This window comes from Castor canadensis, chromosome 1 (genome assembly GCF_047511655.1).
Source record: "Castor canadensis chromosome 1, mCasCan1.hap1v2, whole genome shotgun sequence".
NCBI classification, from domain to species: Eukaryota; Metazoa; Chordata; class Mammalia; order Rodentia; family Castoridae; genus Castor; species Castor canadensis.
Genome location: NC_133386.1, coordinates 137964492 through 137984308, shown reverse-complemented (window position 1 = coordinate 137984308; position 19817 = coordinate 137964492). Strand labels below are relative to the sequence as shown.

The 19817-nt window shown below is 38.4% G+C and overlaps 1 protein-coding gene across 8 annotated transcripts in view; it reads left to right on the top strand.

Annotated features, from left to right (window-relative positions):
- Positions 1–17700, top strand: part of Paaf1 (proteasomal ATPase associated factor 1) — a 43340-nt gene extending 25640 nt beyond the window's left edge. For all 8 annotated transcript variants that reach the window (XM_074083367.1, XM_074083362.1, XM_074083383.1 and 5 more), the window contains 6 exons: positions 1155–1349; positions 4696–4787; positions 6386–6501; positions 8098–8180; positions 15510–15592; positions 17272–17700. In XM_074083367.1, the coding sequence (XP_073939468.1) occupies positions 1155–1349; positions 4696–4787; positions 6386–6501; positions 8098–8180; positions 15510–15592; positions 17272–17349 (647 nt within the window). In that variant the 3' untranslated portion in view covers positions 17350–17700. The remainder of the gene's footprint in view (positions 1–1154; positions 1350–4695; positions 4788–6385; positions 6502–8097; positions 8181–15509; positions 15593–17271) is intronic.
- Positions 17701–19817: the final 2117 nt, after the last annotated feature.

Sequence of the window (19817 nt, the reverse complement as noted above, 5' to 3'; positions counted from 1 at the left end):
GGGCTGAGTTGGAGGCAATAAGGAAATCCAGGGAGCTCATTACTGTATTGTTCAAGTCCTGAGGTCCCTAGGTAGTCTGACTTCTTTACACCTTTTAGAGTATCCCTATGTCTGTTTGTGACATCAAATAATGGGACTGCTCCATCTTGGCTAGAACCAGAAGTCACATTCTTTTTTAAGATGAGGATGCTAGCCCACTGTAGTGGTACACACTTGTAACCTCAGCACTTGGTAGACTGAGGCAGGAGGATAGCAAGTTTGACACCAGCCTGGGCTACCATAGCAAGACACTGTCTCAAAAATAGAGACTACCCTATAAATCAGTTCTCAGTGGAAGTACCAAGTTTTTGTTTAGTTTTTATTTTTGGCTGCACTGGCATTGAAACTCAAGGCCTTCCACTTGCTAGGCAAGTACTCTACCACTTGAGCCATGCCTATAACCCTTTTCACTTTAGGTATTTTTTTAAATAGGGTCTCACATTTATGTCTGGACTGGCCTGAACCACAGTCATCCTATTTACACTTCTTATATAACTGGGGTGACAGGCACATGCCACCACACCCAGCTTTTATTGGTTGGGATGGGGTCTCACGAGCATTTGCCTGGGCTGGCCTTAAACTCCTACCTTCCCAATCTGCGCCTCTTGAGTAGCTCAGACACATGGCTAAGCAGCAGAATTTTGAGTGTGTGTTTGTGTGTGTGTGTGGTACTGGTGATCAAACCCAGAGCCTCATGCATGCTAGGCAAATGCTCAACCATTGAGCTATGTCCCCAGCTCTCAGCAGCAAGATTTTTTGAGAGTGATTTGGAAGTGATTTGCAAACTGAACTCTCAAGATATCTTCTTAATTTTTCTTTTTGCAAAAGGATTTTGAAGCCAAAATAAAACTTGAAAACCACTGCTCTAGGATACTCCAATCATGATTAAGTCCAGAGCTTGGTTTTATGTGTGTCTCTCACAGCTTGTCTTTGAACCATTGGGAAACAGATTCTCTTTTTCTTTTTTTCAAGCACTTAAAAATGCGCAGCATGGAGAGCATGTTCTTTTTCAGTACACATGAAAGGGATAGAGTCATTTATGCAGCTGCATCTTCTTTGTTTTTATAGTTTGTTTACTACCTTCTCCATCTTAGGCATTTTTGTTCTTTTGTCAGGTATCCTGGATACAGCCATCGTTGATCGAGGGAGGAATGTGGTGTCTGGTTCTCGAGATGGGACAGCACGACTTTGGGATTGTGGGCGCTCAGCCTGCTTGGGAGTCATTGCAGACTGTGATTCTTCCATTAATGGAGTGGCAGTGGGTGCAGCTGATAACTCCATAAACCTTGGCTCTCCTGAGCAGATGCCTAGTAAGTTATCACCTTACTTAAGCCCCCTTCCTTCAAAAAGTGACTCAGTACAAAACACTTCCTTCAGTATTTATCTTAGTTTCTCCTTTTCTTCCTCATCCTTTCTTGCTCTGTAGGTGTTATTTCTGTTTTCACTGTAAGATTAAACATTTACTATGTTTCTGTTACTTTAGAGTCTACAAAGGAAGTATATATTATAGTCACTATATTTGAGTAAGTACAATGTAATTTAGTAGGTAAATATAATGGCTATAAAACTGGGTGCTGGTGGCTCACACCTGTAAAACTGCCTTCTTGGGAGGCTGAAATCAAGAGGATTGTGGTTCCAGGCCAGCACGGGCAAAAAAGTTTGCAAGACTCCAAGTCAGTGGAAAAAATCTGGGTGTGGTGGAATAGGAGGATTGTGGTCTAGGGCTGGACTGGGCAAAAAGCGAAATATCTAGAGCAAAAAGGGCTGGAGATGTGGCTCAAGTCATAGATCACCTGCCTAACAAGCATGAAGTCCTGAGTTCAAACCCCAGTACCACCTCCCCCACCACCACCAACAAAAAAAGATTTAGTGAACAATAATGTTTTGGCTATAATAAAAAAGTGACTCTTGGTACAAATATAATAGATTTTTAGAGGAAGGCAGTGTTGCATGTTAGTGTAGATGAGAAAGATACTACAAATGAAGTTGGTTTAAACATTGAAGGATGAACTCCAGGTGAATAGACTAAAATGGGAAAGACTGGAAAACAGGAGCTAGGGCAGGGGATAGATGTAGACGCAGGTCGCATTATAGTGTGGAGGTGAGATTGAGTGTCATATAAAAAGATGTGCTTGAGTTAGAAGTTTGAATTAACAGTGTTAGATGGAATAGCTCTTGTGAGGCAGAATAGTAAAGCTCCTAATAAGACAACTGTCATTCTTATTTTCCCATGACAATACTAGTAATTGCTTCTCTATTCTATACGATCACTTTTTCTGTCATTAATTATCATCTTTCTTTTTTTTTTTGGTGGTTGGGGTTTGAACTCAAGGTTTCACACTTTCTAGGCAGGCACCCTATCAGTGGAGCCACTCCACCAGCACGCTTCTCTCATTTTTAAAAAATAGACTTATTCTTTAGAGCAGTTTTAGGTTCACAGCAAAATTGAACAGAAGTAGAGTTCTCATATACTTTCTGCCCCACCATCAGCTAATGCCCCCACCCCTGTCAATATCCTACAGCAGAGTGGTACATTTGTCATAATCAGTAAACCTGCATATCATTGTCATCCAAGGGGCATACATTTAAGGCTCTTGCATTGTGATGTGTTTTGACAAATGTATGACAACATATACCCACTAATATAGTGTCATATAGTTTCACTGCCCTAAAAATCCTGTGTGCTCTACCTATGATTCCTTCTTCCCTCCCCACTGATTTTTTTACTGTTTCTCTAGTTCTGCCTTTTCCAGAATGTGATAGTTGGAATCATATAGGTTTAGGCTTTTCACATTGGTTTCTTCCACTTTTTTTTATACATTTGGAGTTCCTTGTCTTTTCAATCACTCATTTCTTTTTATTGTTTATTTTTATTATTCATTTCACTGAATAATATTCCATTGTCTGGATGGACCAGTTTAACCACTCATCTACTGAAGGACATCTTGGTTGCTCCCAAGTTTTGGTAATTGTGATTAAATCCACGTGCAGATTTTTGTGTGACCTAAGTTTTCAACTCATTTGGGTTAATTTTACCCCTTTTTCTAAGTGCCCCCACACACCTGTCTTTAATTTCTCATATAGCTGCACCATGGCAAAATCATCACTGACCATTGAATGTTCCCTGACCCCTCTTTGAAAATTACTGGGTAGTTGGGAGCATCTATTTCTTAAAGAGCCATACATGTATAGTTAATGGCAAATAAGATTATTTCACACTGTATACATTTTTAAGTTACATATTAATATAATGCACACATATTTCAAACCTAAGATCTCACAGACATTTTTACTTAATACGGGGTTAAGTTTTTAAAAAATTAGTTGATAATTAAAATAATCTAAATGAAAATATTCTTGTTTGCTCTTTTTTATTACCTATTTACTCTTCGGCCCATTCTAGGGTGGTTTATGCCCCCAACTACTTGACTGAAGTGGCCCTTGTCATGACCTCTATATTGCCTAATTCAATCTTAATTCTTTGTGCTTATCTTTCTGAATTCAACAGTTTTCAACATAGGAAACCCCTCTCTTCAGAAACACTTTCTGGCCAGACATGGTGGATGATACGTGTCTGTAATCCCAGCACTTGGGAGACAGGCAGGAGGATTGTGAGTTTGAGGCTGTCTGGGCTTTGTAGCAAGACCCTGACTTAAACAAACAAAACCACTTTTGATACCACACCAGATTTTCTTAGTATCTCATTGGCCGCTACTTCTTAGTCTTCTTTTAAGTTTCCTCTCGTCTACCTTTTAGTATTGGCAGGCTTCACTATTAAGTCCGGGGCTTTCAGCAATAAGTATAGTTTTTCCCTAGGCACTCTCATCAGTTCTGTAGCATTTTTTTTTTTGGAGGTACTGAGGTTTGAACTCAGGGCTTACACACTTTCAAAGCATGCACTCTACCACTTCATCCATACCTTCAGTCCATTTTGCTCTGGTTCTTTTGGAGGTGGGGGTCTTGCAAACTATTTGCCTGGGCTGACATCCAGCTGAGATCCTCCTGATCTCAACTTCCCAAGTAGCTAGGATTACAGGCATGAGCCACTGGCATCCAGCTAGTTCCAGAGCTTTAAATATTGTATTTAAGATGATGATTTCCAAAAGTAAAACTTGGGCCTCTCACTGGAGTTTGAGACATATTCAGATGTCTGATAGCTTAACCTTACCTTGTCTAATAAGGAATGTTTGCAGTACTGTGGGTTGAACTTAAGGCGTCATGCTTGCTAGGCTGGTGCTCTACCACTTGAGCCACTCTGCCAGCCCTGTTTTGTGTTGGGGTTTTTCAAGATAGGGTCTTGGGAATTATTTGCTCAGGCTGGCTTCCAACCACAATCCTCCTGATTGCTGCCTCCTGAGTAGTTTAGGATTATAGGTGTGAGCCATGGTACCCAGCTAAAAAGTCAACTTTTGAATTGCACAGTTATTTGAGTTTTAAAATTTTAATTTAACTTAATATTTTTAATTTTGTATGTTTTGACAAGTGTATATCGTTGGATAAACAGTACCACAATGAGAATGAGAACATAATTTTAAAAACTAGTCAGTGAATCACTACCATGGAGTACAGTCAATAAACAGCCATCAGTGTCTGTGCTGTATGGCCCTGCCAGAGGACAGGTCTGGCTGTCATTAACTTGGCTTATTTGTCATGCAGGTGAACGGGAGGTTGGGACAGAGTCGAAAATGCTACTGGTGGCCCGGGAAGATAAGAAGCTTCAGTGCTTGGGACTACAGAGCAGGCAGCCGGCAAGTGGTTCTTATAAGGCCTTTGAACTCTGAGGACACTGATTCTTGGCAGGCTGATTTAGGAACATTTCTGCTTGCTCCCTGGGCTCACTTTTAAAGGAGATTGTATGGGTGAGAGGAAGTCTAATGTAGCAATTAAGAGCATAGAACTTGGGAAAACATTTAAATCACAGCTCTTCCACTTAATGACTGCTATTGGACAGGTGGCTTAACCTTGCTAAGCCTGTTTCCTCATCACTAAAATAGATATGATGGGACTTACCTTAAAAAGTTAATATCATCCTCGTCATATAAACCTATAAAGTAAGTCACTTTCCCTCTCTTAATTTTAGTGTGCCATATGTAAAATGATAAGGTTGTTTGGATCCTATTTACAGGCCCTTTGTTTAATCTTGTTTCTTCTGCCTCTGAGGTAATTTGAAGAAATTCTTTATAAAGAGCTCATGCATTTAGGAGTCTCGATCAGTTAATGACCAGAATGTATTTATAGAAGAAATAATTGAATTTTCCTCTGTCATCTTCTGAGGTTTTGTTGGGCAGATTTTGCTCTTAACTTTCTTTCTGAGTTTAGATTTTTATTTGTTTGTTTTGTTTGGGTGTTTTTTGTGATACTGGGCCATCCCAATTCAGGGTCTTGAACTTGCTAGGCAAGTGTGAGATTAGATTTTTTAAAATTTCCTTTACTTTCTGTCATCATTATCCAGAACAACTTCAGTGACTTGGTTTGGTCACAGCCTTTACTGTTTTCATTTCATCTTGTTACTCTGTTGCACTAATGATTTCATTTTCAAAGTTTGTTGAGTGAACATCATTTTGGCTGTATGCTTTTGCACTTGAACTTCCATGCTAGCTTTTCCTTCCAAAGGAAAATGGGAGGAGGTCATTTGTTGTTTTTGCTTTTTTCTTTTTATAACATTTGAAGGAGAAATGATCAGTTTGAGCTAACAGTATGGAATAAATGAAAATAAAATATGTATATATATATATATATATATATATTAGATACAGGGAGAGAATTGGGATTCCTCAAATTGCCACTTTGTTTGAACATGTTTCTTTTCCTACAAAGTACCCCCATTTAAAAGGTTGCTGGAAGCGACATGAAGCAAAATTTTAATTTGCTTTGTAGGAAGTATAAGTGTTTCTTAAATAGAGAAAGGAGGAAAAAAGGCTGCAATCCCAGCTACTTGGGAGGCGGAGATAAGAGGATCTCTAACTGAGGTGGGCCCAGACAAAAAGCATGGAACTCTATCTGAAAAATAACTAAAGCAGCTGAAGGCATAGCTCAAGTGGTAGAGTGCCTGCCTAGTTGGTGCTGAGGATCCTATCAGTCAGAGTATTGAGGGGTAGTAATTTGGAAGCTGTTACCTCAGAGTGCACTGTTATATAAACTACTTAAGCCTTCCTCAGGTCCTAAAATCCTGGGACAGCTTTCTTTTCAGTTATTGGTGAGTGCTGTGTTTACTATTCAAGGGTGCTTAAAAGGGAGAGGAAGAAAATCTCTAAAAATGGTGCAAATTTCCCCTCTTTTGGTATCTATTTATTCCTGGAAACAAATTACTCTTTAAATAGCATTTTTGTCTCCTGCTTGTTCCCAGGTGTTCCTCTTTATTGGTTCAGATGCCTTCAACTGTTGTGCTTTTCTCTCTGGCTTCTTGCTGTTGGCTGGAACACAAGATGGAAACATTTATCAGCTGGATGTGAGAAGTCCAAGGTGAGTCACCCTTCATTTGCATCCTGCAAGTCTTGTGCAGACTGGAATTTTTTATTGCCTTTAACATTGATTTGGCCTATCATATGAGTGACTGTTGCATTAAAGGTATATTTTTCCATTGATAAAGGTTTTCTGGTGTGAGTTTTTTGATTATTCTTATTATTCCTAGAATCATATTAAAAGATAATCTGATTCCTACTGTCACAATTATCCAGCTGTAAGGATGGCTTTGGAAATTAATCTTTATTTAAATGAACTAGCATTTCATTTAAAATGATTAGCTAAGCCATGTACTGGTGGTTTACACCTGTAATCCTAGCTGCTTGGGAGGTTGAGATTGGAAAGATCAAGGTTTAAGGCCAGTCTGGGCAAATAGTTTGTGAGACCCCCCATCTCCAAAATAACCAGAGCAATGGACCGGAGATGTGACTCAAGTGGTAGAGTTGACTGCTTTGCAAGTATGAAGAAGCTCTGAGTTCAAACTCCACTTCAACAACAACAACAAAAAATTATCTAGCACTTTTAATTTTCAGGACTTAACCAATTTTCCTTAAGATATTAAACCTTGGCTGGCCTAAGATTGATTTTATTTTCTTTTTGGCAGTACTGGGGTTTAAACACAGGACCTTATGCTTGCCAGGAAGGTACTCTAACACTTGAGTATGCTCCCAGTCCGTTTTACTTTTGTTATTTTTCAAAATAGGGTCTGCCTTTTATGCCCAGGCTGGCCTGGACCAAAATCCTCCTGTTTAGTCTTACTGCATAGCTAGGGTGACAGGCACACTACTGTGCCCAGCTTTTCATTGGTTGAGGTAAGGTTTCACTGACTTTTTGCCCTGAGTGTCCTTGAATCATATTTCCCAAGTAGCATGAGCCACCAGTGCCCACCTTGAATGATCACTATTTTTTAAATTTAATTTTATTTTTATTATCATATTATTGTATTAGGGGTACACTGTGACACTTACAAAAGTGCTTACAAAATGTCTTAATTAAATTCACTCCATCATTCTCCTTTATTTGAATGATCAGTTTTAATTCATGTAAGCCAGCTCAGATTCCTATTTATCTTTGATCATGATCTATCTGAAACAGGCCTTATTATGGTCTTAAGAGATATCCAAAGGGAATCACATATCTCTGTTGCAGAATTTAACAATTCCTTTGATTCTCTCCCTTCCTGCTTTTATGTCTATCCTTTGTCCAAGAAATATTTATTGAATGGCTTCTGTGGGTACCATTTTTATCTTTTTAGAGTCTTGACAATTTTAATATTTTACAACTAGTCTTAATTCTATCTTTAGGTAAAAAAATGTTAATATATTGTTATCTTCAATCCATGTCACGTCTCCTCTAAAAACCTGAGATTTTGGTGATAACTTAGTTCATATTTAGAGACACATTTAGATTCACTCCAAAGTTTTTAATTACATTGATCTGCCAGTTAAGGATGTTGCCAGGAAAGAAGCCATGTGAATGGTTTTACTCTCTCTCCACATTTGTCCTATTTCCTTTTATGTGGTTAGTACTACATGCTAAATATAGTCAAGTATTGCTTTCAAAGAAATAAGTTGCCCTTTTTATTCTGAATCCTAGGGTTCCAGTGCAAGTCATCCATAGATCAGGAGCACCAGTTTTGTCCCTGCTGAGTTTCAGAGATGGATTCATTGCTACCCAAGGTGAACCAGAGGCCAATTAAGAGATAGAAGCCACTAATTCAGTTAATTAAACATACTTCTGGGGGGGTGTTGTTTTGTTTACAGTACTGAGCATTGACTCCAGAACCTTGCTCATGCTGGACAGGCTCACTACCCTGAGCTACACCCCCAGCCATTGTAATTTTTTTTATTTTGAGACAGAGTCTTACTTAGTTGCCCAGGCTGGTTTTAAACTTGGAATCCTACTGCCTCAACCTCCTGAACAGCAGGAATTACAGATGTGTGCCACTGTACCAGGCTACTAAATAGTTTTAAGTGGTTGATTTATGGCTGGGTTGGGGAGTGGTCCTCCATAATTCTTTAGCATGTTGGACTTATCATGTAATGTTTAGTTTATCATTCTATATTGTTATCTGTGCCTCTCTCCAGTTCAAGATTCTTTTTTTTTTTTTGTGGTACTGGAGTTTGAACTCAGGCCTTATGCTTCCCAGGCAGGTGCTCTACTGCTTGAGCCACTCCTCCAGCCCTAGTCCAAGCTTCTTGAGATTCATGACTGTGCCTTATTCATTCTCTTATCCCTAGCATTTAGCTCAATTCCCATTATGTAGTAGGAGCTCAGTAAACATTAGTAGAATAAATATATGGGCCCTTATTGAGAATTTGATAATCAGTATCTGCCCTAAAGGAGCTCACAGTTAGCACAGCAAACGTGAGCATTTGATTGTGAACTCAATAGCAGAGATCACTTTTTTCCCTGCTGACAAGTAATACAGTGAGAAACTGACAAGATATCATGGCTGGCTTCCCACTCTGACTTAAAATGAGATTCTTTTTTTTTTTTTTTTTTCTGTGGGTGTTCTCTTCAGTTTAGAGACCATTTCTTTTGATGAACAGAAGCTTTTTAGCTTTATGAGGTCCCATTTATCTATGCTATCTCTTAGTTGCTGCGCTGCTGGGGTTCCATTGAGAAAGTTCTTACCTATACCTATTAATTTCAGAGTATTTCCTACTCTTTCCTGTACCAACTTTAGAGTTTGGGGTCTGATATTAAGATCCTTGATCCATTTTGAGTTAATAATGGTGTAGAGTGATATACATGGATCTAGTTTCAGTTTTTTGCCAACTGCTAACCAGTTTTCCCAGCAGTTTTTCTTGAAGAGGCTGTCTTTTCTCCATCATATATTTTTAGTGCCTTTGTCAAAGACAAGTAGGTTATAGTTGTGTGGCTTCATATTTGGGTCCTCTATTCTGTTCCACTGGTCTTCATGTCTTTTTTGTGCCAGTACCATGCTGTTTTTATTGTTATTGCTTTGTAATATAGTTTGAAGTCAGGTATTGTGATACCTCCTGCTTTGTTCTTTTGACTGAGTATTGCCTTGGCTATTCGTGGCTTCCTGTGTTTCCATATAAATTTAACAGTAGATTTTTTTTAATCTCTTTAATGAATGTCATTGGAATTTTGATGGGAATTGCATTAAACATGTAGATTACTTTGGGGAGTATCGACATTTTTACTATGTTGATTCTACCAATCCATGAGCATGGGAGATCTCTCCACTTTCTATAGTCTTCCTCAATCTCTTTCTTCAGAAGTGTATAGTTTTCCTTGTAGAGGTCTTTCACATCTTTTGTTAGGTTTACACCTAGGTATTTGATTTTTTTTGAGGCTATTGTAAATGGAATTGTTTTCATACATTCTTTTTCAGTCTGCTCATTGTTAGTGTATAGAAATGCTAATGATTTTTCTATGTTGATTTTATATCCTGCTACCTTGCTATACCTATTGATGATGTCTAGAAGCTTCTGAGTAGAGCTTTTTGGGTCTTTAAGGTATAGGATCATGTTGTCTGCAAATAGGGATATTTTGACAGTTTCTTTACCTATTTGTATTCCTTTTATTCCTTCTTTTTTTTTTCCATTCTCAAGAATTTCTTTATCAAGAATGCTTAACCTGTATTTACAATTTCATAGATTTAGCCTTTGCGTGGATCTTTTTCTTTTTTTTTTTTTTCATTTTTCTTTTATTATTCATATGTGCATACAAGGCTTGGTTCATTTCTCCCCCCTGCCCCCACCCCCTCCCTTACCACCCACTCCGCCCCCTCCCTCTCCCCGCCCCCCCAATACCCAGCAGAAACTATTTTGCCCTTAGCTAATTGCTCTGGCTAGGAATTCCAGTACTATGTTGAATAGGAGTGGAGATAGTGGTCATCCTTTTCTGGTTCCTGATTTTAGAGGGAATGGTTTCAGTTTTTCTCCACTAAGTATAATGCTGGCTGTAAGTTTGTCATATATAGCTTTTATAATGTTGAGGTATTTTCCTTCTATTCCTAGTTTTCTTAGAGCTTTTATCATGAAATGATGTTGGATCTTATCAAAGGCTTTTTCTGCATCTATTGAGATGATCAAGTGGTTTTTGTCTTTGCTTCTCTTAATGTGGTTTATTACATTTATTGAATTTCATATGTTGAACCACCCCTGCATCCCTGGGATGAAGCCTACTTGGTCGTGGTGAATAATCTTTTTGATGTGTTGTTGAATTCGGTTTGCCATTATTTTGTTGAGGATTTTTGCGTCAATGTTCATTAAGGAGATTGGTCTATAGTTCTCCTTTTTGGAGGTGTCTTTGCCTGGTTTTGGGATAAGTGTAATACTGGCTTCATAAAATGTGTTTGGCAGTTTTCCTTCCCTTTCTATTTCATGGAGCAGTTTAAGGAGGGTTGGTATCAGTTCTTCTTTAAAGGTCTGATAGAATTCAGCAGAGAATTCATCAGGGTCTGGACTTTTCTATTTGTAGAGATTCTTGATTGCTGCTTCAATTTCATTTTGTGTTATAGGTCTATTCAGGTGATTAATTTCCTCTTGGTTCAGTTTTGGATGATCATATGTATCTAGAAATCTGTCCATTTCTTTAAGATTTTCAAATTTATTTGAATATAGGTTCTCAAAGTAGTCTCTGATGATTTCCTGGACTTCCATGGTGTTTGTTGTTATCTCCCTTTTTGCATTCCTGATTCTACTAATTTGGGTTTTTTCTCTCCTCATTTTAGTCAGTTTGCCAGGGGTCTATCAATCTTGTTTATTTTTTCAAAGAACCAACTTTTTGTTTCATTAATTCTTTGTATGGTTTTTTTGGTTTCCATTTCGTTGATTTCAGCTCTTATTTTTATTATTTCTCTCCTTCTATTTGTTTTGGGATTTGCTTGTTATTGTTTTTCTAGGAGTTTGAGATGTATCATTAGGTCATTGATGTGGGATCTTTCAGTCTTTTTAATATATGCACTCATGGCTATAAACTTTCCTCTCAGGACTGCCTTTGCTGTGTCCTACAGGTTCCAGTAGGTTGTGTTTTCATTTTCATCGACTTCCAGGAACTTTTTAATTTCCTCTTTTATGTCATCGATGATCCATTCTTCATTAAGTAATGAGTTGTTTAGTTTCCAGCTGTTTGCATGTTTTTTGTCTTTACTTTTGTTGTTGAGTTCTACTTTTACTGCATTGTGATCAGATAGTATGCACGGTATAATTTCTGTTTTCTTATATTTGCTGAGACTTGCTTTGTGCCCTAGGATATGATCTATTTTGGAGAAGGTTCCATGTGCTGCTGAGAAGAATGTATATTGTGTAGAGTTTGGATGAAATGTTCTGTGGACATCAACTAGGTCCTTTTGATCTATTGCATATTTTAGATTTTGGATTTCTTTATTGATTTTTTGTTTGGATGACCTATCTATTGATGATAATGGGGTGTTAAAGTCTCCCACAACCACTGTGTTGGTGTTTATATATGGTTTTAGGTCTTTCAGGGTATGTTTGATGAAATTGGGTGCATTGACATTGGGTGCATACAGGTTGATAATTATTATTTCCTTTTGGTCTATTTCTACTTTTATTAGTATGGAATGTCCTTCTTTATCTCGTTTGATCAACGTAGGTTTGAAGTGTACTTTGTCAGAGTAAGTATTGCTACTCCTGCCTGTTTTTGGGGGCCATTGGCTTGGTAAATCTTCTTCCAGCCTTTTGTCCTAAGCCTATGCTTATTTCTGTCGGTGAGATGGGTCTCCTGTAAGCAACAAATTGTTGTTTCTTCCTTTTTAATCCATTTCGTCAAGCAGTACCTTTTGATGGGTGAATTAAGTCTGTTAACATTAAGCGTTAGTACTGATAGGTATGTGGTGATTCCTGTCATTTAGTTGTCTTAGTTGTTTGAAGGTTTGATTGTGTGTACCTAAGTTGAGGTTACTCTCTACTGTCTTGCTTTTTCTTTTCCTGTGGTTTGGTGCTGCCTGTTTTTTCATAGTTAAGTTGGGTGTCACTTTCTGTGTGCAGAATCCCTTGCAGAATCTTTTGTAGTGGTAGCTTTGTGGTCACATATTGTTTTAGTTTCTGCTTATCATGGAAGACTTTTATTGCTCCATCTATTTTGAATGATAGTTTTGCTGGGTAGAGTATCCTGGGGTTGAAGTTATTTTCATTCAGTGCTCGGAAGATCTCACCCCATTCTCTTCTTGCTTTTTTGTTTCTGTTGAGAAGTCTGCTGTGATTTTGATGGGTTTACCTTTATATGTTACTTGTTTTTTCTCTCTTACAGCCTTCAATATTCTTTCCTTAGTTTCTGAACTTATTGTTTTAATGATGATATGTCATGGTGTAGTTCTATTTTGATCTGGTCTGTTTGGTGTCCTGGAGGCCTCTTGCACCTGTATGGGAATATCTTTCTCTAGGTTTGGGAAATTTTCCGTTATTGTTTTGTTGAATATATTACGCATTCCCTTTGCTTGCACCTCTTCTCCTTCTCAAAATGAGATTCTTGAGACAAGAGGATCATGGACTTCAAACCTAGGACCATATAATGGCCACTGATCAGCTCATGTCTCAATGGCATCTCTGAAGTAATAGAGCTTAGTAGCCCTGAGAACCTATAGGAGGGCCTCCACATTATCTTCCCTCCTCAACCCACCATTTCAATGAATATTAACATCTCTGTTGCAAGGTGAGGGGTGATAGGTGGGGCTAACTCCTGGCTGTTCTACTTTTTGTAGTTCTTTCAGAGGACAAAACTAAGACCAATAGTAGAAGGTATCAAGAGCCACATTTTGGTTAATTATCAAAAACTCTTTCTCTTGTCTAAGGAGAAGGTGCTGCTAAGCACCCCAGCTCTGGAGAGGGACCATCGTGGTGGTTGGCCATTCTGCAAGGGAATTCTGTACTGGCTCAGAAATTGGACATAGATGATCTTTGAGCTTCTCATTAGTGACATGATTTATTTTTTTTTCTTTCATTTATTCATACGTGCATACAATGATTGGGTCATTACTCCCCTCACCTCCTCCCTCTCCCCCCCAGTGACATGATTTAAATTGTCAGATGAACAGTTTTTTAAAACTTTCTAGGCTAGGGATGTGCTACATGCTAGCACACAAGAGGCCCTGAGTTTGATTCCCAGCACTGCAAAAAAGTAAAATTAAAATAAACCTTTTTATCATGGAAATTAAAAAACATAAAAGGGAGAATAGCAAAATAATCTAGGATACTTGTTATTCAGCTTCAGGTATTATGAGTGCATGGGTCATCTTGTTTTGCTCATTTCCCTGCAATCTCAGCCCTCATAATATTTTGAGACTTCACAAACATCGTATTCTTTCTCCTGTCACTGTTTCTATATGTATCTCTCAAAGATGAGGATTCTTTTTGGAAAAGATTAGTTTTACTAATGGTACAAGAAAAGGTACAGTATTACATTGGAATACTGAGTTTGAACCCCAGCACTGCAAAAAAGTAAAATAAAATAAACCTTTTTATCATGGAAAATGAAAAACATAAAAGGGAGAATAGCAAAATAATCTAGGGTATCTGATTGGAATTGTCGGATAAATTTGGAATTTTTCAGATTTCCAAGAAGTTTGAAAAGTTTCATTAATATCTTTTGGTTCTTTTTCAAAAAGTTCCATACAATACAGGAAAAGTCTTTTACTAAAGACATTTTTTTGGGGGAGGTGGGACTGGAGTTTGAACTCAGGGCTTTGCACTTGCAAAGCAAGTGCTCTATCACTTGAGCCACACCTTCTGTTCATTTTGCTCTGGTTATTTTGGAGATGGGATCTTGTGAACTTTTTGCCTGGGCTCGCCTAAAACCATGATCCTCCTAATCTCAGCCTCCATTAGCCACTGGCACCTGACATGAAGACCTTCTTTTATGCAGCATGCTCTTGACCATATAAATACAATGAAATTTTTTATTTAGAAGATTGGAAGAATATCAAAATGTTAAGAGTAACTTTCTTTGAGTGGTAGCTTTGGGTGATTAATTGACTGTTTTTTTTGTGGTACTGGGACTTGAACTCAGGGCTTCACGCTTGCTAGGCAGGTGCTCCACCACTTGAGCCACTCTACCAGCCCTTTTTTTTGTTGGATATTTTGGAGATAGAGTCTTCTGAGACTTGACTGGCCTCGAACCTCAATCCTCCTGATCTCTGCTTCCCGAGTAGTTAGGATTACAGAGGTGAGCCACTGGAGCCCGCTTTTCTTTATTTTCAATTTTTTTTTCAATAGCATGTACTACTTTTATATTAAATAAAATAGCAACAACAAAAATAACTTTGTTATTAGCCTGGGCACATGATTCACACCTGTAATCCCAGCTGCTTGGGAGATGGAGATCAGGAGAATTGTGGTTTGAGGCCAGCCTGGGCAAAAAGTTAGCAAGATCCCCATCTCAATCAATAAAAGCTGGCCATGGTGATAGTCCCAGCTATGTGGAAACAATAAATAAGATGATCACAGTCCAGACAGGCATAAATTCAAGACTCTGTTCAAAAAATAACTAAAAGGCAAATAAATAAAATAAACTTACAGTTTATAGATTCTCAAATTTTATATCTATGCTCTTCTGAGAAATTTTGAAATTAGATATACTTTTTTCCCTGTGGTGCTGGGGATCAAAGACAGGGCTCTGTGCATAGTAGGCAAGCATCTTCCACTGAGCTACATCCCCAGCCTAAGATTAGGTATGCTTGTATTTGCTTCTTCTCCTAGTGTATATAGCCACATTCTTAGCTTAAGGAATAGTTTGGAGGCAAATTAAAGAAAACATTTGTATAGACAGATTCCTTATTTAAAAACATTGTCAAGGGTAAGTTTGCAAATTGGTGTACAAGCTTGCAGTTGCCTGCTCTGTCTTTAGCAGGTGTTACAAATCAAAGTCAGCCCTCTTTTCCATTGACTTTATACTTGATCTTCAAATCCTCCCAGCCAGGTATTATTGGCAGCCACTAAAGATCATCATAGTTGGCCCACATAGTAAGACACAGCATTCTCTTTAGTTACCTAAGTTTTGCTTTTTCCTTTTAGGTGATGGAAGCTGTTTCATTGTTCAGCAAGACTTAGACTACGTCATTGAGCTCACTGGGCCTGATTGTGACTCTGTATACAAGGTACAGGCATGGAAGGACATCAGGCCTGGGTGATTCTCTCCTGGAATCTCAGGTTTTGTAGGGACTGAATTGGAGTACCTTTTGGTCATTAGGAATGCTTACTGCATAGTATAAGCAGTCTAGTGGGACAGAAAGAAATCAAGGTTTTTGAATTAGAAGGACTTCATCACTTACTAGCTCCAGAAACTTGAAGAATTATTTCCCCTCCTCAGTCTGTCAGTTCATCTGTAAAATAAGGATAGTAGTGAGATAATGCATATGAAAGCTGTTTGTAAATATATTTTTAAAATATTAGCAGTTGTTATTATTTAAATTCAAGACTGATTATCACATTTGATTAGAGCAGAAAGAGAAAAATGAAAGATGAAATAATAGTTCTTTGCCAGGTATTCTACTGGACATTTTACAAATACTATCTAACCTTTTTTTTTTTTTTTTTTGCCATTCTTTGAGGTATAGGTATTGTGGTATAGATATTATTCCTGTTTTTTCTTACAATTTTAAAAATGTTAAATAACTAATATATACCTACAAAATTCAAACAATACAGACTTAAAAATCTGGTCTAAGATCTTTTTAGTTCTACTCTTGTTTCAATCAGTAACTAGTATTAATAGGTTTTTGGGGTTTTGGTTTTGGTTTTGGTTTTGAAATAGGGTCTTGCCATGTAGCCCAGGCTGTCCTTGAACTCACAATCCTCCTCCTCAGCTTCCTGAGTGCTGGGTTTATAGGCGTGTACCACTATGGCTGGTGCTGCCTATATCTTTTAAGACTGTTTTTGGAAAACAGTATTTATGCATTCATGTAAACAATGTAGTTTTATCTTTACACATTATTGGGATCATTCTATAGGCTATGGCTTGTTTATTCATTTTTCACTTAATATCTTAGATCCTCTCTCAGGTGTATGCATATAGATCCATCTCTTTTTTAAAAAAATTCCTACATAGTGACTTCTGGCCTGCAGAGCTGTTGAGAGAATGTATTTCTGTTTTAGGACATCCAATTTGTAGTAATTTGTCATAGAAGCCTTGAATAATTAATATGTTACTTGTTTTGTGCCTCTCACTGCTTACGAAATATAAGCTTCATGGGCCTTAAAAAATTCCTGCGTAGTGTTCTATATTGCGTATTAACATATAATTTCAATTTTACAAAGAAGAAAACTGGGACCCCAAGGACTGAGAAAGTTATGATAGGTCAAGCAGCTACATAATGGCAAACCTGAGATGAAATTAGGGTAATTCTAAAATGCCAGCTACTTCCATGATGTTAGTGATTCTTACCTTTCTTTGAGAAATTAATTAAATTCTTAGAAGAAAGGCACATATTCAGAACCTCTTTTCATGTAATTTTGTGAGGTTCAGGGAGACCCAGGCTCATCTGTAGTTCCATCTACTCCCCTGCACATAGGTGCAGACCCTCTGTGCTAAATCATGCACAGCGTTCACAGGGTCGAATTCCACTTAGGCCAGTTTCTCTGTTCACAAGTGATAAGTGCCCCCTTGACCCTGGCCAGAGAGTGTATAAATACATATGGTGGATGTAATCGTCTCTTGCCTTTGAAGCCAATACATTTCTCAGACTTCCTTGTACTAATAAGGGTCAATGACAAGGCTCCATCTTTTTGAAGTGGAGGAATCCAGGCTTCCTTTGAGCTGTGAATTCTTATGTTTCAGGTAGCCACATGGGAGAAGCAGATCTACACATGTTGTCGAGATGGTCTTGTGCGACGCTATCAGCTTTCTGACCTCTGACCCCTTGAAAAGAGAAGTCCTACACAATGAAAAGGATCGACCCTGATCAACCATGAGCAGAAACATCATCAGTCCTTCCCAAGGTCCTGGTCCCTTAGTGTCTTGAGCACCAGTTGGAAGTCACAACATGTCAGCTATATTGACCCATGTGGAACTGTCATCCCCAGACCTCCTTTGAACTGAGTAAAAAGCTCGCATGTGCTCACTGTCTCTGCCTGAGCTTCTCCTTGTGTAAACTCACCTCACAACACAGGGCAAGGATCTGGATTGTGAGTTTATTCTCATGCCAATTGTGTTATAAGGAGCAGAGACCTGTTTTCTGGAGGAAATAAAAAATATGTGTTTGGAGAAGTCTGAGTTTGGAAAACTTTGTTAAATTTTCTTACTCCCTCAAAATTCTGTGAAGACTTTGGGATTTCTTCTTTGCAGTCCCTGTTGGCTTGGGAGGGTCTGCAGCGGTAGTAAACATTCTATAAGTGGCAACCTGGGAAGAGTCTTAGATAGGGTAATCAGTTGTCCCAATTTGCCTGGAACTGAGGGTTTTGTTGTTTTTGTTTGTTTTGCGGTACTGGAGTTTGAACTCAGGGCCTTGTTCTTGCTAGGCATGTGATCTACCACTTGAGCCATACCCTCAGCCCTTTTAACTTTGGTTATTTTTGAGGGAGAGTCTCAGTTCATGCCCTGGCTGGCCTGAATCTCAATCCTCCTATTTATGCTTTTTGCATAGCTGGGATAACAGCATCTGCCACTATACCCAGCTTGGTTAAAATAGGATCTTGAGAACTTTTTGCCTGGGCTGGCTTTGGAAACATGATCCTCCTAATCTCTGCCTCCCAAGTATCGAGGATTACAGGCTTGAGCCACCACACCTGGTTTTAACTTTTGTTTCCAAAATTGGGGCAGGTCCAGGAAACTGACACGGTTGGTCAACTTTACATAGGTAAGGAAGTTGAATCATAGTCATTGTAAGGTAGTGACTGGAACAGTGGCATTTATATCTCCCAGGAACTTGATATTTTGAAGTCCTATTTTAGACTTCAATCTCACTGGGTGATTCAATGCACTGTCAAGGCTGAGCACCACTGACTGACTTAAAGGAAGAGATGGTAAAGGGCACTTTAGTCATAGCTGGAACCCAGGGCTCCTAGGATGAGGCCACGGGCTGGCAGGGACTGTATAGTGAAGAAGTTTCAATGTCAGGTCAGGAGATTGGATTTGGTTGGCCATGGGGAACCACTGGAGTTCTTAAGCAAATGAATAGCACAGTACCTCTTTTTACCCTAAGCATAAAAGTATTGTACCTATTCCATGGTTTATTTTCATTTGGTGTCTCTGAGATCTTTCCATCTCAGTACATTTAGACCTTCCTCATTCTTTTAACAATATCTAGACTATGGAAACCATATTATTTACATTTTAGAAATTATTAAGGAAAGGTTTCTTTTTTTTTTTTTTTTTGACATACTGGGGTTTGAACTCAGGGCCTCACACTTGCTAGACTCTACCTAGTGCTCTATCTCTTGAACCACTCCACCAGCCCGAGAAAAGTTTCTTGAAGGATATAATACTTAAGCTGGGTCATACAGGCAAGATTTTGATTTATTTGAAGGAAGAGGGTTATTCCTCACTGGGGTAATGATATTGTTGACAATTCTTAAAGGTATATTCTCTTGAGATTCCCTTTTTGGTGGTGGTACTTGGGTTTGAACTCAGGGCCTCATGCTTTCTAGGCAGGCACTCTACTGTTTGAGCCAATCCACCAGCCCTCTCATGGAATTCTTATAACTGTACTGTGACATTTAGGTGTGAGACTCAAAAGAAATGAAGTGATTTGCCAAGAGTTCATAGACAGCAGGAACTTTTTCTTAACTTTATTTTATTGATTGATTGCAGTAGTGGGGTTTGTACTGAATACAACTTAAGCCACTCCACTAGCCCTTTTTTGCAATGTTTTTTTTCAAGATAGGGTCTCACAAACTGTTTGCCCTGGCTGGCTTCAAACTCTGATCCTCCTGATCTTTGCCTCCTGAGTAGCTAGGGTTACAGGTGTGAGCTACCAGTGCCTGGCTAGCTTAACTTTAAATCCCATTTTTTTCTACAACATTGCTTATGCCTACACCAAAGTATAAAAGTACTGCAACTCATTGAGTATCCACTGAGTGTGCTTTGTTGTAAATATATTTATATAACTAATCCTCACAACACTCTTAAAAAGCAAATGGTATTTTCCTTTTTTTTTTTTTTCAGATGAGGAAACTGAGGCTGAAGAAATTTAATACCAGGACTTTGATTTGGATCTTGGTCAGTCTCCAAAACCTGTGCTGCTTCCATTGCATCCTATAGTGACAAGCAAGTGACAAGAGACTTCTGTGACTACAGCAATTTTTTTTTTCTTTTGCAATGCTGTTAATCAACCTTGCCTTGTACATGCTAGGCAAGTACCACTATTGAGCTACATCCCTCGCAGT